The sequence below is a fragment of the Strigops habroptila genome, chromosome 5, assembly GCF_004027225.2.
Source record: "Strigops habroptila isolate Jane chromosome 5, bStrHab1.2.pri, whole genome shotgun sequence".
In the NCBI taxonomy this organism is placed as follows: domain Eukaryota; kingdom Metazoa; phylum Chordata; class Aves; order Psittaciformes; family Psittacidae; genus Strigops; species Strigops habroptila.
The window spans coordinates 24,616,376-24,633,684 of NC_044281.2; the positions used below are offsets into that span (position 1 = coordinate 24,616,376).

General features: G+C 44.1%; 1 protein-coding gene across 14 annotated transcripts in view; it reads right to left on the minus strand.

Moving 5' to 3' along the window:
- Positions 1–17,309, minus strand: part of CAMK2G (calcium/calmodulin dependent protein kinase II gamma) — a 123,772-nt gene that overhangs the window by 64,817 nt on the left and 41,646 nt on the right. For all 14 annotated transcript variants that reach the window (XM_030488960.2, XM_030488955.2, XM_030488949.2 and 11 more), the window contains one exon: positions 5,493–5,552. In XM_030488960.2, coding sequence (XP_030344820.1) covers positions 5,493–5,552 — 60 coding nt within the window. The remainder of the gene's footprint in view (positions 1–5,492; positions 5,553–17,309) is intronic.

The following is a 17,309-nucleotide window of genomic DNA, read 5'->3' on the forward strand; positions in this document are numbered from 1 at the left end:
ATTAGGTCTGCAGATACGATCAATGCACCCAGTTTCCCACTCAGATTAGTTATGTGGGATTCTCCAGCTAGGCTGCCCACAGAAGCACAGCATCCTCCTTAGTCCTTGCAGCAATTTGCACCTTGACTATAACCATCATGTAAGGGCACACAAACTGGAGACCTTTTTTTATACACAAAACATCAGAATCAATCCCATGAGACAGAGATATTAGGAAGACACACCACTTGTCAAATGAAAGAGAATTGGTTCAAAAGAAACTCTTCTATATCGCAGGAAATTTCTATATATTTTCTCCCCATTTTAAATATGTGGTTTATGCTGAGAGAAGACAACAGAAGTTAAAGAAGTGAGGTGCAAGTATATTTTGGAGAACAAGTCTGAAGTAGGAAAAACCTGAAAAAGCAATAATTCCAATAGATGCTGAGGACAGCATTTCACTACTGCTATAAATTCCTTCAAAGAAATTAACTCTGAAGCAGTTCAGCAAAGAATATGAAGGCAGAAAGAAAAATAATTTGGCTCTGGTTCTTGGGCTACTACCAGCCTCTCTTAAAATATGTATTTTTATTATTCTAGACCTAAGTGCATGCAGTTCTTCACAGCAACAGCTGCCATGAGCTGGAACACTATAACCAAGCAGAATTGCTCAGTTTGAACTGTGAACAAGATATATTGGAGGCTTACTTTTACACAGTTGGGTTAAAAAGACCTATGAAAGTACAGATCATCCGATGACAGATCCAAAGAGGATGCACTCTGGTGTAACAAAGAAAATTGAGAAGGAGGAGAAGGGCAACACCTAACACCACAGTGGACAAAATCCATGCACAGAGCAGACTTCGTGGTGCACTGAACAAGCCCCAGTCCTACTCTTATAGGAGAACACAGGAATGCTAGAGAAGAGTTTTCAAAACTGTGAATGAAGATTTTTATCAAACTTTTGCATCATTATTGCTTTGGGAGTCCTAGGACAGGAAAGAGCATGTTCAGCACTATGCTGAACTCCACATCTGCACTGAACAAGACTGCAGGAAGATACTGCGGTTCCCAGCTATGTCACTGCTCTTGACTGGTAGCAGGAAGCATAGGAAAAAATTGAATTCTCCACAAGAGAATTCCTATGTAGTGAATGAATTGCAGGACTTAAAAAATCAAACACATAGACTGACTGAAATTAAATTTACAACTAAGCAGAAGACCAAAAGACCTGTTCCTGTAAGCAAGAGTCGATATTCAACACATTGTAAATTTAGATCTACAACAAACAGAAGGCGAAGGTGAAGTTAGCCATTGCACAAGCTTCAGCAGCACAATCAGGAAAGTGTCTGCAAAGGGTCAGGGCTATAAGTGTGTTTATAAAAGCCCGCTCTTTCCAGCAGGAACCAAGGGAGAAGAAAGCTATACCATTCTCTTCTACACGCTCTCAAATGCATCCATGTCAAATGCCCACAAGATTTATAGTTAAGTGAATCACTAGAACAGTAAGTTGTTCAAGAAGTGGAATTCCCCACAGAGCCATGACTCTTGCCAACTTCCACAGGCATTTTATCTGCTTACAGACAATGGGGTTTTAATGATGTTGCCTTCTGCCTCTCTTTAACACTCCCATATCCTCAGTAATGGTACATCTCTTGGAGTGAACATATCACTGATTGATCTCTGTCCAATTCTGCTGTATTTGGTGAGCACAGCTGGCAAATGGTTCCTCTGGACCAGAATGAAAAATACTCTTAAGAGCTGTCAGGAGGAAAAAAAGCCAAATTGAAAGTTATGGAAAGAAGTCCTTCCTCTACTGAACTGAAGCCTCAAGTGACCAGCTACAATGGCACATTCAGATGGGTGGTTCGCAATGAGAACATGGTACGTACCACAAGTCAGGACTCAGAAAAGTGCCTCAAGTGAACTTTCTTCTGTCCAGACAAAAAAAACCTCCAACCTTACTCCACTGTAAGGAGGAGGATTACATGGTAAATCACAGGATTACTCCACTGTGATTACCTTGGCCATAATGTGCATCCAAAGACAAGCAAAACACCCAGTTACAGAGCAATAGCCTATAATTAGGGCTGAGATTTGATGAAGGCATGTTAGGATAACTCAGAAAGCAGTAATTTCACAAACAAAGCAGCAAATGGAAATATCACCATTATTTTGTACCTAGAGTAACCTTTATTTTATCAGAGTAGCAGTTTTACAGTCAGTGTGTTGCAGTCCAGAATCTCCATAGCAGGATCGACTGACTTGCAGCAAATAGGTAAGAACCACAAATTCAACAATAGGTTTGCTTTATGTCCTGTATGCAGGCAGGAGAGGAAAGCAGCCCACATCACAGAGTCCTAACTTCCAGCCCTGCACCCTGGACTCACTAGAGGCTGAGGTCACTGTAGAAGAGCAGGAGATGCTGCAATGCGGTTTGCAACAAAAACAGTAACAACAAAGCCTAATGGGAAAATTAAGGCAAGTGCAAAATCCGCAGAATTCTTCAGGATTGGTGCAGTGTTACCAGCATAGCTCACACTGAGGCAACACACCAAGTATTCACCCAGAAGAGTTTGCATCAAACAGCAGTAACTGCTAATACACATTTCAAGGATAAAGCCTACTGCTATGTCAGAACAACATGTTTCCTTTCTATGACAACATACCAACTCCAAGGAACATGGAAGCAGCAATGCATGTAGCATCTGGACTTCAGCAAAGCTTGTGACAGCATCTTATATGCTATTTCCATAACCAATTTAGAAAAAATGTGTATTCAGAACTAGCTTATATCAGTTTATACAACTCATTGAAAAAACATACTCCAAATTGAAAAAAAGAGTTTGTCCAGAGTCCAACAGAATTCAACACTGTTATTTATTACCTACATGATGCACTATGTGGCACTGTTATTAAAGAACATGTTACTGGAGGAAGGGAATTGGAAAGCCTACATTACACTATCAGAAGATAAATCAATATGGTCTTCAGAAATCTTGGGGGCAATCCACAGAGTGGATTTCTTCTTATTTGTTTTATTAAAGACAAATGCAATGTACACTTTGATAGGAAACCTCATCTATACAAGATGGAAAAATTATTTGCTTGCCAGAAGCTCTGCAGAAAGTAGTCTGGAGCAACGATGTGTCAGAAAGCAAACATGCACCAACCACATATTTAAATGGCAAGTTTCATAGTTGGCATACAGAACAAGAGTATCTTTGGTAGGACAGGTAAAGCAATTCTTCCCCCTCCAGTCAGCACTGACATGGCCTTGGTTAGAACCTTATGTCTAGTTTTGGGCATCACACTTTGGAGAGACATGAAACAACTGGAGAAAGTCCAGGGAAGGAGGAAAGAAAAATAAAAAGGAAATAAAAAAAAAGAAAAAGACTGAAGGTCTAGAAAACATGACATATGAGAAAAAGATTGAAAGAACTGGGTTTGTTTAGTCTGAAGAAAAAGAAGACTAAAGAGAGACATGATAACAGCCTTCAAATATGTAAAAGATTGTTACAAAGAAAGAAAAACTACTTTCCACATAAACTCTGCATAGAATTAGAAACACAAGCTAAGATAGCAGCAAAGAATGTTTTTTCTAATGTCTAACTGACAGGAAAATTAAACATTTGAAAGATTGCCACTAGGGGCTGTGGAAGCATTAAAGTTTTTTATGAACAAACGTGCCTGGGACCAGCCAGGTATAAAAGGTTTTCACAGGACTGCTGAATGGACCATGTGACTTACTAAGGTCTTATTTAACACACTTTGATTCCGTGCTGTAGGCATAAAACTTAATTCCTCTATTGCTGTTTGTGACCCCCTGTTGAGTTTAGAATGACTAGTCTCTTTATCTTAAAAGAAAAACTGTTCTTTCTAGGAAGACAAGAACTGCTCTGTAGAAAATGCAAAAACCACTGACAATCCCCCAAACTGTCTTTTCCAAACCACGATACAACAGGAGACAAGTCTTACAGATGAGGAACAAGCTGTAGAACTGAACCAGGAATGTGATATATTTCTGTTTTCGGTGCGGTTTACTTATAAAAGCACTTTTTCTCTTGTGCGTATGATTTACTCTCAGAGAGGCCTGGCAAGAAAAGATGTAAGAAATGATAAAAAGGAGAGATGATGAAAGTGAGTGAAGTTAAGGCCAAAATAAAAAGTGACATCATCTACTAAACTAAGTGCAACAAGTCTTATGGGACAAATGAAGCTCGATGACTAGCTAATATGAGTTTTAGTCATTCTGAATATTGCCAAGCAATACATTTACCGGCCAATATATTCATCAGTGCAAACTGCTGTAGAAGGTGACCACTGCTGCTCTCCTCATGCCATACCTCCACAACTACACTCTGATGTAACAAAGCTCTTTCTCCTGAAAAGTTGCTACTAAGGTGCTTTGCATTTTGTGAGGCCCTGAGCTGGCGGAAATGCTTCTTCACTACATACGGAACACGCTACAGATACTAGTTCATGGGGTATGCTGTAAGGCACCTTCCCAGGTCTGCAGAGGATGCGAGCAAATGATTACGAAGCTGACAGTCAGGAGACCAGACAAATGCCCTTAAAAAGTTATCTACACTGACAGATAGGGTTATGCAAAAGAAAGGCAGTGTAATGCATCACAGGTTTCCCAGACAGGGATATTTAACAGTGGTTTGGTTGAAGGTGGCAGTTTGGTATTTTGTAATGTTTTCTTCAATAAATTAACTCAAATTAGACCTCAGCTAGAATCCTAGAGGCTTTATTTAAAGATCCTAAAAAAGAGATTATTAATGGTCCAATATTTTTCTCAAAGCAACTTCCAGCAATGTGAAATCTCTCTAAAAGAAAACATAGGACAAACTTCCTTGGTGCTTTGGAAGTAGATAAAAATCCATGCCCCCTCCCTACAGTTCAGTAAATAATGTAGTTTTGGTTTGAAGTTGTGCCTGATTTTGCCTCTTCCTATACTTCTAGACAAAACTATTCCTTTACTCCATCACCCTCAATTTTTTTTATTTATTTATTTTTTTACCACTGCCAAAATGGGCAATTTGTTTCCTGTCTTTTGTTTTTAGAGCAAGTGGCTGCTGTAATAGGAAGAGCTGACATAGTAGCCCACCCTCCTTTAACTTTGGGCATGTTCTGAATATAGCATTAAAAAAGATACATCAAGGAGTGCCAAGAAGAGGAAACAGAAGAGAAGTGTGAGGAAAACAAACACAACAGCTCACTCCCACTGCAGAACATCAGATGAGCAGACAACAGTCATGCACCACCCAAAGGACAGGGACAGCTCTGCATGGGAGAGTGGATGGGAACACAGCATACGTGGGTGAACATCTGGGCCACGATGCGAAGGAATGGGACAGGATCATACGCAGAATTTGTCAAAGAGAGAAACTGAAGCAAGTCTGATGAGTGTTTTGTGAACATTCAGAATACATCTGCTCTTCCACAGCATGCTAGACGAGACATTACTCCTCTCTCACCCCCATCCCTCTAGCCCCAGGGAGGTTTACCAATATTTGGATGCTTTAGAAGTCGGCAGATTCGAGCTTCACGTTCCAGTTTCTGGTGATCTGAAAGAGAATAAGAAACGACGTTAAACACCACAACTTTGAACTAAGCTCTTGTTCATATTCAACCGACAAAGGAACACAGTGACCCAGCAGACATCCAGAAGGCTGGAAATTGCCGGAACATGACTGTCACCTAAAAACTCACAGCCATTTCAGGCGAGGGCTATGCAACCGAGGCTGTAGGAGGATCTTCACTCTAGCTACAGAATAGCACTAAAGTGTTATTCCCTCCTTGGATTCATAGTAAGTAGAAGCAGTCAAACACATCACTCTTCTGTCAGCCTCAAAACCACTTCCAGTGACATCCCTTCCAAGATATAACCCCTTCTCCAAGGCTGAAGAGGAGTCTCTGAAGAAATAGCCCACATGAAATGGGAAAAGGACCTGCTTCCATCCAGACAAATACTGGGGAAGAAGGGCAGAGTAGGAGGGAGAAAAACACAGCTCCTGCTTGTGCACAGCCATTCACATAAAGTAAGGAACTCTGCCAGCTCCACTGAACTGTAAAGGTAACCATACTTCAGTACCCATGGACAGACTCACTAGTGAAATGCTGATCAAGCACCTTGAGATTTCCAGGCAAGAAGTTGTGCCCAAATGCTAAGTGTGCTTATTGCAGCCCAAAGGCAACATCAGTTTGAGCACAACTGTCATCTGGATTAAAGACAAAATAATCGAGGAGAGTAAAGAAATGATTTCTCTTCCCTAGAAATGTAACATGCATGAGTGCAAGGAAAGGAGAGGGAGCTAAAGCAACTCTGCTCATCTCAGCCAAGAAGCAGGGGGCCTTTTAGCCACTGAGGCTCAGTCAGGAGATTTTTCACTGCAGCAATGATCGAGCCCTAAACTTCCGCTACAAAGTTCCCGTCCTCTCAGGTGAAATGCTCACACTGGACAAGCACAGATTAACCGAAAGGATCCGAGGGAGGCAAATCTTTTAGGCAGCCCTGGCAACTGGCAAACTCTAGACTTGGGGATGTAGATGTCTAGAAAAAGGCAAGGACTGCCATTCCTGCCCAGTCCAGCCACCGAAAGAACACAGTAAGGGGAAGCAGCACTTCCTGCCTGCTCTTGGCATTTCTTCTGCAGCGGGTCTTCAGCACACAGGCTTAAAAACACACTTTCTCTGCATTCCCTGTGACACGCAATTCTCCTCTGTGGGTATAAGAGGGACCCTTGCAGGTTGGGCTACTCAGCAGATCACTGGTAAGAATATAGCACCCTCCAATTTATAGGAAACCCACTAGAGACGCACAGCAACAAAGTCACACTGCACAGCTCTGCCTGAGAACAGCCTGTGCAGCTCCATGGTCTCTGCACTGTCTTCCCTTCCCTTTGTAAAGGAAGGCTTTGGGCATCTGTTCTCTTCTCCACGAGTGGAAGACTGAGAGCCAGCCAGATCTCAGCTGAGAACACTTCTCTCTCCCAGGCTGGGAATAGCAGCTCAGGGCACTGCAGGTTTTCTGCCTTCTCTCCCACTGCTGAACTGTAGAAAATGTCCCAATTAATACTTTATAGGGCTGAGATATGCTTACATCCTCATCTGTTACTGTTCAGGGATGGGAGAAGGTAAATTACTCCTTTCATCTCTCCTTCCTTCTCAATCTTGGAAATTATTGTTGTTGTTGCATATATTTTACAGTTCTATGCCAGAAACACTCTCCAATAAAGTAGCAGCCAGCAAGAAAGCTTGGAAAGCTTCCACACTTCCAGGTCCTTGGTGCAGTGCAAGCACTTTCTCACCTGCATTGCTGGGGAGGGGTGTGGGTGCCTTGGCTTCTGTTTTAGCAGCATCTCTCACAAACCAAGTTTTGCAAAGCACAGTTGCAAAGTAACAGACTGTGCTGCACACTCTGCGCCCGGGCCAGATTCTCACAGCAGGACAACAGTTGAGGATAAACTAACCATAGCCCGCTTGCATGCCTGGGTCTTGCAAATTCCCCACTAACCCTCCCAGCTCTACTTGGAACTCCTACAGAAGGGGATCCTTCATCCACCCGGATCACGTTGCCCTCGTGCGCAGTTACACTTGCTGAGAATCTGTTCCCAAGTACAAGGACACGGGGAAGCAGACAGCAAAAACAGCTGAGCAAAGGGGGAAGGAGAGGTAAGAGCTTACCACGTGCTGCTCAGCCACTGAGCCCTGACAGCCAGGACAGACAGCTGATAGGAGCAAGGCTCAAACAAAATGACATAACCATCCAAATGCCATGGGAGATGTAAATCAAGAGCAATTGCTCCCCTGAAATCCTACACCATCGTGCGGAGGGAGGGGAGCGGGCAGGGCAGCTAGTGATCATGGGCAGCAGCCACACCAGAACTTGTGACAAGAGGTCATCACCCCACACTCCAGCCCTCCAGCACCACACAGCCTGGCCGGAGACCAGAAGAGGAGTACAGCGCTCCGGTCACAAGGTACAGGAAACTATTTCTGGTCAGGGTGAAAGCATACCACACTCTTCTGTCTCCAGGGCAACAAAACAGGCCAACTCAAGCACAACTCGAAGAGCAAAAGCACACTCCAGCCTGGGAGCACCAGCCCGCAGCAGCCAGCCACCACAACTGAGAGCAGCGAAAGGTCAGGCTGGGCGGGTTTCCTGACGAAGGTCCTGGAGGAACACAGATCCCGTTCCTGCAGGATCACCTGTCCCGTTGCAGGCGGCACCAGAACACAGCCTAACCTGTGACTTGAAGAGAGCCTCCCCACCCCAGCTCCAAAGAGAAACCCTTTTTAATCTTTCTTCATCACCTGGTGGACCTTGGCATAGCGTAGGCATTCGACTCTCATTTCAGGCATCAGTGGCAGAGCCAATTCGGTACTTATGGGGAACAACCCAGTACCTAAATGCATAAGGAATAAACACAGAGCTGCAATTTTTCTACCTCTCTCTGGTATAAGAATGATTACTCTCAGTAGGAGACAGAAATAAAACAAGATTTTGTTGAGTCCAGCAGAGCAAAGGCTGCACTTTAACACATCTCTTACATGGACTGGGTCTCACTGAACCTTAAAAAGGCAAAGTGTTCTTAACTGTATTAGAATAATGATGAAAAGATGACATACATGGGTTCAGATCCCAGCCATACCAGGAGCTTGCAAAACAACTAATTTCTCCTCCCTCTCCGCCCAAAAGATCAAACTTATTTCTGCAAGCCATTTGTGGAGTGAAGGTGTTTATTCTTAATGCACAGTGGAAGTCCACCTCGTAGCTAACAGAAACACAGCACCACATCTTACCTACCTTACAGGACCCCAGGCCTGGGACATTAGGCCTATTTCCCACCTTTCCCAAACTATGAAATTCAATCAGCTATTTCCATAACTTGTCTAAAACACAGCACATCCTTCAGAAAACACAAGGGTTCACATTCAAGACTTCAAGTGATAAATAAAGCCATACACCCACAGAAATTTCTCCAAATGTTAGTTATCCTTCCTGTTAAAATTTAGCACTGCTGTTCCAAGTCTGAATTCATCTACCTCCTGCTTCCAAATATTGGATTTCATTAAGCTTTTTTCCTGCTATGTTACAGAGCTGTCTAGCCCTGAACAATAGCCGATGCTTAAAACTTAAGTACAGGATATTACAAACACTCATCTAATATTCATTTACTGTTTTCCAGCCAAAAAAAAAAAAAAAAGAGAATCTTGCTATTTGGACAATTCTTTTATCTCCAGTCTGAAGCAATGAGTATCTACACAGACAGAAAAGCACAGTCTACGTAGCTCTTTTGTAGTAAAATTTAAAGTGTAAATGCTTAAGGAGATGGTGCTTAAAAACCGCAGAAGAAAACTTTCTCATGTTTTGTACACAAACTGAAGCGTAAATACCTATTTCTCTGTATTAGTCCTTTACATAAGATGATACCTGCATCTTGGTTCAGCATGTGAGACTACGTTTAACCCAAGTACCTGTAACATTATTGCTCTGCAAATACTGTGCTAAGTGTCATTCTAGTAATGTTAATACCAGTTTCTTCAGAGTATACCTGCTAAGAAACTGCCTGTTCAGAGAACTGGGATTTCTTTTGAGTTTTGATTTGCCTAGGGATTTACTTTAATAGAAAACCAAGAATGATTGTTTTAGCATCATCTGTGAGAGTTAAGGACCTGCAAAAAAATGAAACTGCTTCATTTTCTACAAACATGCAGTCCATTCACCGGGACAGGACTGCTCGTGCACAATGGATGGACAGAATTAGCTTTGCACAATTAATAACATCACAGCTATAAGAATCTCTAACTGAGCAGGTTAAAACAAAAATAACCCTGCCTGAGTACAGAAGACAGCAGACCAAAACCATGGTAATTTGACCTGTATGTCCTAAACACATCAAACTGCAGCAGATAAACAGGATAACGTGATGTAAAAAGTGTACCCAACAAAAAAAAAAACCAAAATGCACACAACTTTACTTCACAGAAACCTGGATATCTCTAGCTGGGTGGGGAATATGATTAGTTCTATATTAATGTGCATTTCTTATTCTTTTGTAAGAAAATCCTTTCATCTCCTGGCTACTTCAGTGTGTTACCCCAAAGATGCAGTGGCAGAGATGGATGAATAATGTAAGACCCAACTTCTGGGCTCCATTCTTCTCCAGGGAATCAGTTCCTGGTTTCCTATCCTAGCCACACACTCATGGCTTCTTCGCAGGAGGTTTTTCCTCACCAAGTCTTTCTCCTCCAAGGGTACCCGAGGCCTGGAGGAGAGCATTTTCAGACACACAGATAGGGCACAGGACATCTATAAATCCCAGCAGTCTAGAGCTGTCGAGTGAGAATGTTTACATAACCGAAAAACAAGATGAAGAAAAAGGTCACTGTTGCCTGCTCAGCCTGTTAGGAAGCTGTGCTGGGCAGAAGGAGCTGCCGGGGAAGCACAGGGAGACCTGTCTGTGCGGAGCCGAGATACGCTTGCAAAAGGCAGAGTCTAGAGAAAGACACCTGCAACAGACCCAAAAAGATCAGTCCCAAGCAAGTGGGGTGAGGGCTGAACTTGAGCCGGGGAGCAGAAGATGGTGAGGTGTCAGGTGCCGACACTGCCGCCCTGCCCAGCATGGAAACCTCCCGGCTTCGGACAGAGCTACGATGCCCTGACTGACTCCCGCTCCCGAGAGGGACACGGGGAGGGGTTCTGTTTCAGCTGCAGCAGCTGCCCTGCGGACGCACCTTCCAGCCAGGGTCTAGCCACAGGCTCCTCAAAGGACCAGTGACCAGGGAGGTTGAAAGAGATCTGCCTTTTGCTCCTCATCCCCTCCACCTGCCCAAGGAACACTGACATTCATTGCTCTAGGAACAAATGTCAGTAAAACCACATCTATTCCTGATGGTTCCTTTACCTGGCAAGCAGAAGAGAGCATTAAAAACTAATTGAGAGAGTGGACAGAACAGTTATTGAAATAAAAGAAACCAAGATTTATCAGTGAAAGTGATTAATTTCACACCTACCAGAAAACAAGGTGGGAAAAGTTAATTCTACCATACTTTCTTCAACAAGCATTAGAAATACAGCACTGTGTCATACCAGTTCAACATGCAACGGAGCACACCCACTGCTGCATTTACTGGCTTACTTTACCAAATTGCAGCTATACCGAGGTCCTGTGGCTAAAGCTTACTCTTTATTTAAGTACACCTGCCTTAGGAGAGAAAATAAAAAGGGGAAGGGAGGGCAACTTTTAGCAGTCTAAAAGTTTAGGCACCCCAATGGGAAGGCAGATTTTTTTCTAAATGCAGTAAAAAGAAGCAGCAACAAAACTAACAGTTAGTTGTGAATCATCTCTGATGAGAAGATGTGTCATGAAGAAAGAAAACAACCCTTGCTCCTCCCTTTACCAATACATAATCTTCCTGCTCTCAGCTGGAATATACAATCCACTGCTCAATAATACACTCCACCTGTTTTCATCCTGCACTAGGACCACGCTCTATTGTTACTGTTAAAGGAGGCTTGAAGCTATCATTCCTATGGGAACGCATTCTAGATTACATTTCTGAGAATGGGAAGAGTTCGGAAGAGGAATCAAACCCAAAGCAATAAATTCAGTTTGATTGCTGTCATCATGCCAATTCCGGGAGATAGTCAATTGGTGCCAGCTGCTAAGATATCCTTTGAGTTGCTTCAAGACAGAAATCGAATTTGCATCAAATACATTTTGTAGTGTGAGAATAGTTTGAGCCTTCAGGTTCCTCCATGCTCTTCTTTGCTTGTTTAAATTTAAACTTCCTCTCTGAGACATTCCCAGCAGAAGAGAGCTAGCTCCCTCATCCCACACTTCAACCCACAGACCTTCCCCCATAGTCTCTTATTTTTCCAACAAGACCGTGCTACAGAACAGCTGAGATCACCCAGCATTTGCAATGGGGTAGCACAGGACAGTATGCCATGCCACACCACCACTTTAAACATGAGTACTAGCAAGTCTCAGATCACCACCATTTCCCCTTTTGCAGAAGTTATCCTAGGCCTTAAGAATGACCAGAGGCCCTTGTGGATTCAGTATATCCTTTCTGACATGAGCTAATGGCAAATACCTAAAGAAAAATATAAAGAAAATAAGCATATAATGACACTTCCCAAACACTCTCCCTCCCTCCAGCTATTTGCAGCTCAGGACTCTGTCGCTTCCACTTCAGTGTTTCTACATTGGCATTTCAAAGACGAGCCAAAATGAACAAATCTGTAACAGCATACTAACCCCAGTGCTGGTGACATTTCTGGAAGCCAAAGTCTGTTTTCCAGCCTCCCAGTGCAGAACGACCCCAGTGGTGCAATGTCCCAAGTGCAAGAGCAGAGGCACCCATCCCCTACCACCACCACCGGCATTCTCTGGTGCAGCAGCTGTGCAAGAGTCAAAGCCACCAAGGGGAAGACACAGCTGGAGCGAGCAAGCAAAGATGAAACAGTGAAGCTCCACTTTTCTCACCCAGTGAAAGCCAAAGAACCAAGACAATGGTGAAATCCTCACCACTTGCCTACAGCTATTGACAAAGTCGGAAGTTCAAGTGCCAACAGGACACAATAAACAAATATAAGACTTCTTTCAAGAAATGCCAACAGACATACTTTCTGACAAAGCCTTTCCTCTAGTAAAACCACTAACATTATTACCTTGTAACAGCCTTTTCCCGTGCTCTCACAACCTCCCAGGAACAAACAACTCCACACATTAAAATATAATACTACCCCTAAAAGTACATACACACATGGATCTTAAAGACAGCCAGAAAGCTCACACAGTTGGTAACAAGCTGTGTTTCCATGCACCAGTATTTGTGAACCCCTTGGTATTACTGTACTGCAAAACTAAAACAAATAATATAAAAGGAATGAACTACAGGAACTTAAAACAGTTTTTTGTTCAAGTAATGCAGAAATTACACTAACAACACCACAGCGTACAAGTCAAGACTGCTTAAGTAGTTATATTTTTGTCTCTGACAAGTACTCTGAAGAGTAGGCCAGGGAAGTTTTATTCTCTTTTCATTACCTTGTACTTACTTTGCAAAGATAATCTAACTGGAGACAGATATAGTGACACAGAACAACAGTGACAAAAGAAGGTATTAAAAAATACCTAAAGGAGATGGATCTTTTTAAAAACATCACAGTGTGCACCTTTGCCATTGCAGTTTCTACACTCAGTGTCATGCAAAACTGCCTTTTATTTTCAGAAGCATATTTTTCAGTTTATCAGGTGGACCTGGTAAGGGAAGAATAATTCCTGTCCTCTTGTTTTCAGCAGGAATGCACAGCCTGAGTATTGCCTATCATGCACAGTATAAAGTAAAACAACCCAATGTGCACATTAAGAGGAATGGGGGAGCTTGGGCTCTCACAGACACCAGCAGCTTTCCAGGAACTTCAGGAGTCAAAGGAGGTCAAATTACGGAATCAGCTCAGGCTCACAGCTATAGGTGATAGTCATCTTGGTCACGGTTAGCAATGTGAACATGCACCACATGTGAGTTAAGTGTGCTCAAGCTGGACATGCTATCCCTTGCCTATAAAGGCACAGATAAAGCCAGACTGAGTGTTTTCTCTCTCTGAGAGGATTCCCACCATTCAGCTTAGGTTCTTCCCTACAGCAAACCCCCTGGTTTGACCAATGGCAGCACTGCAAAGCAACATGAAATCTGAATGCATGTGCATGCACCAGTATACAGAAAGGGAAGGAGCAAGCACACCAGCCATCCACTGTAGGCATAGTCCTTGGCTTCACACTTGAGATCAACTCAGAATCCGGGCAAGGGACCTCCTCTGAGCTTGCTACAGCACTTAGAGCAGAATATTGTCAACCCCTTGATGAGACATCTCTCCACAGCATCCACTGCCGCTTCCCCACAAGCTGACCCATCCTTCCCCACAAGCCACAGTCCCCTAGAAACCCTGTTCTTCAGGCTGTTTCAAAAGCTGTTCCCAATCTTATTCAGCCAAAAGCAATGGGCCAAGCTGAGCACAGTGGATTCAGCCTGAAGCCTTGGTGTCAGTGCAGCCACTGAAAAATGAGCCAGCACCATGACTGCATGAGGAGGGTGGAGGACATCTGCCTACAGAACAACTAACACAGGCCAAAGCACCATTCAGGCCCCAGTCAAACTCTTCAATAAGCTCTGACATGACACAGGTCAACTGTCACATACAAGCCCAGCTTCTGGTCTGCACCTCCTCTCAGGGCACACCAGTTCTTCTTGCTGGCAAGATAAAATGTCTTGCCATCTCCCTGGTCATCCTGCCCATACTGCCAGTGGCATATACAAGACCTGTGCCAACTCTGCATTATTCTGTGTCTGCTTTTCCCACCAACTAACACTTTTGTTACTAAAAAGCAATGAAGAATTTCCAAGAGCCCCTGATCTGAATTTCATTCCTCCTCTTTCTTCCTGCTAGCCATCAGCTTCTTTTGTGCCACTGTGATGGAAGCAGGTCATAGAGGGAACATCCCTTCCAGGTTTGGTGGTGAACAGGCACAAAGGGAACATTTCACCACTGAGGTTACCTCCCAAATTGAGTGCTACGTTAATGTCTACAACCACAGGAGTCTGCAATAATCAAGAATTCTACCAACTGACAGTTAGAACTACCCACCAATACACCAACTCCATCTGCTTCACCGAGTACTGTAAAGAGTGCCATTTCTTGCTTCTACAAGACTTCTCCCTTGCTTAGGGTAGGACGAAACACAAGGAAAGCTGGTGCTGCAATGGGAGGTACTGGGAACCATTCCTGCAGCAGCACATTGTAGCTCCCCTCCGAAGCAACATATCCTCCAGTTGACAACAACAAAAACACAGCCACCTTCCTCCTGACCTGAAGCAATGGAGATCACCAACCACAACACCAACAGGCAGATATAAGCACAGCAAAGGGCAGGAATTGTTTTATCTTGTTTTATCTGCTGCGGCCAGGAGGTGTTAACTGCACCGACCACAGTCCTGACACAGGAAGAAAAGTGGTGTAACTGTCCTCCCCCCAGGAATGGTGCAACTGCTGTGCTGTCCAACCTCATAAGGCATTTGCTTCAGGGCCTCCACCAGGTTTGTGATGAGCCTAATAATGCCATAGTGTAATTTCAAAAGCTTAAAGAGCACCTGCATCCCAGAGAAAGGAAGAACTGTGGGATACAAACACAACTAGCAAAAGGAATGATTCAGAAGATGCGGAGCTCCACAGCTTTGACTGGTCAAACAACTTCCCCTTTCCTGCACTAAAACAGAGCAAAAATTAGTACAGCACTCTGTCACAGTCACTTCAGACCCTGTATCCTGTAAGAAGACTGACCTTCAGTTCAGAGTTTGCTGCCTAGCCCAACTCTCCAGACACAGACCCCCATCCCACCTGCATTAGAGCCCTCCCCTTCCTTTCCCCTGCTCCACATGCAGCACCTCCCACCTCCTTCCCCTGGTAGGGCTGCAGTTCAGCACATTCCCCTCCATTTTGCCTCCTGCAGCTTGCACTTTCCTCTGCAGCCCCACATCCTGCAGCACACGTTCCCCTAAGCCCATGTCCCACAGCACCAGGTCCCCACAGCTTCCTGCAACTCAGCAGGGAGACATATCCCTCCCTTCCCTGGCTGCACACGGGGAGCCCCAGCCCAGCCCTCCCATCCCTGATTCCCATCTGCAATGGCACCATTTATTTTTTAACTGCATTTTACAAGTAAATCACGTGCTCAGCTGCTAGTTTGGGTGCGGAGCCAAGAAACACTCCGGCGCATGGGGGAAGGGAGATGATGTATTTTTTGTTTCATGTGACCAGCTTACCAGCAACTTCACCGAGACCAAGAGCATAATCTCCCCACGGCCCCCCTTCACCACCAGCCCCTTCCCCCAGCTGCTCTCACAGCAGAGATGCAGAGCCCACGCACAAGGGGAGAGGCTGGCAACTCATGTGACTACAGCAACCTTGAAGTCAGCAGAGAGGTGACACCAGCCTTGCACCCCAGCTGACTGTTTGAAGGTTTACGTGCAAGGAGCTTATCTTCCCTATAAAACAGCGATGGGGCGTGGAAAACTGGTGGTGGTAAGACCAAAAACATACAGTACTAAAGGCAGGGCAGAGGGGAAGAGCACGCCCTGCTGCTCCGCAGGTGGTGTGGTGGTTCCTCAAGAGAGCCCCAAGAAATGCTGCCCTGCCAATGACATCTGATGTCCTGACATGGCAACTCAAGAGTCCATCCGTATCTCTGACCCCGAGGTGTGGGGCAGTGTTACCGACAGCATGCTGCAGTCTCCCACGCAGAGAAAGGCAGAAGCTGTGGTTAGGGGTTGCAGAGGCAGGAGGCTGCAGTTACAATGCTAACTTAGCACACACCACACATGTAACTACATTGGTTTTGGTTGGAAAGTTGGCAGGGAGGGGAGTGTTTCAGATTTAAGAGGCTGTCTGTTACATGTATGCTTAAATAAACAGCATCCCAATGGACTTTCACAGAGATTAAGAAGGGACAAGTGATTTTTGAAATGAACACACAGTCTAAATTTTAGAGGGGTTCCACACACTTTCTGCAGTGAGATGGGCAGGACGATATGCACAGCAGTGTCTCTTGGCTCACACAGAGCTGTGCAGTAACATTTTTCTTAGGTGTCCTTTTCAGAGCTCTCTTCAGCTGTCCCCAGACCTGCAGACCACAAGCAGAGATTTTGGAGAAACAGACATGCCAGCAAATTGCTGGAGAACACAGATACTTAAATGGGGGGGGAACGACAGAAGAGAATGATGTTAGAAAACAAACAAAAATTCCCCACAGAAGAACAACAACTACTTCCATAGTATCTTTTGTTGGAGAATCTCTAGGTGCGTAATAAACACTGACTAAGCAAAAACGCCTGAAGCACAAGAGGGTCTTTTCCTCATCTTTAAAGAGATGGAAGAGAAAAGCAGAGGTACTGAAACCAGAGGCCACATCAGTGACAAATCTGTGATCAAGCTTAGATTTGTGGAATTTCAGCCTCTCACTACCTCGTTTTTCATCCTTCTGCAGAAAAAGACATGAAGATGGAAACAAGGCAGTTCAAATCTAATGGATTTTGAGTAGTCTCTCAAAGCAAAAACTGATGGGGCAACATTAGCACTGCTGAGATATCTCTGAGATCTCTCACTCTGGGAAGCATGAAATCACACCTCTATGCCATACTAGGACCTATTGGATTTTTATTATAAGGTTCAGTGTTCAAAAATGAAGAAAATACAAATAAAAATTTTAAAAACCAGCATTTAGCTTGTTTGGATGGAACTGCCACCCTGCACTTGA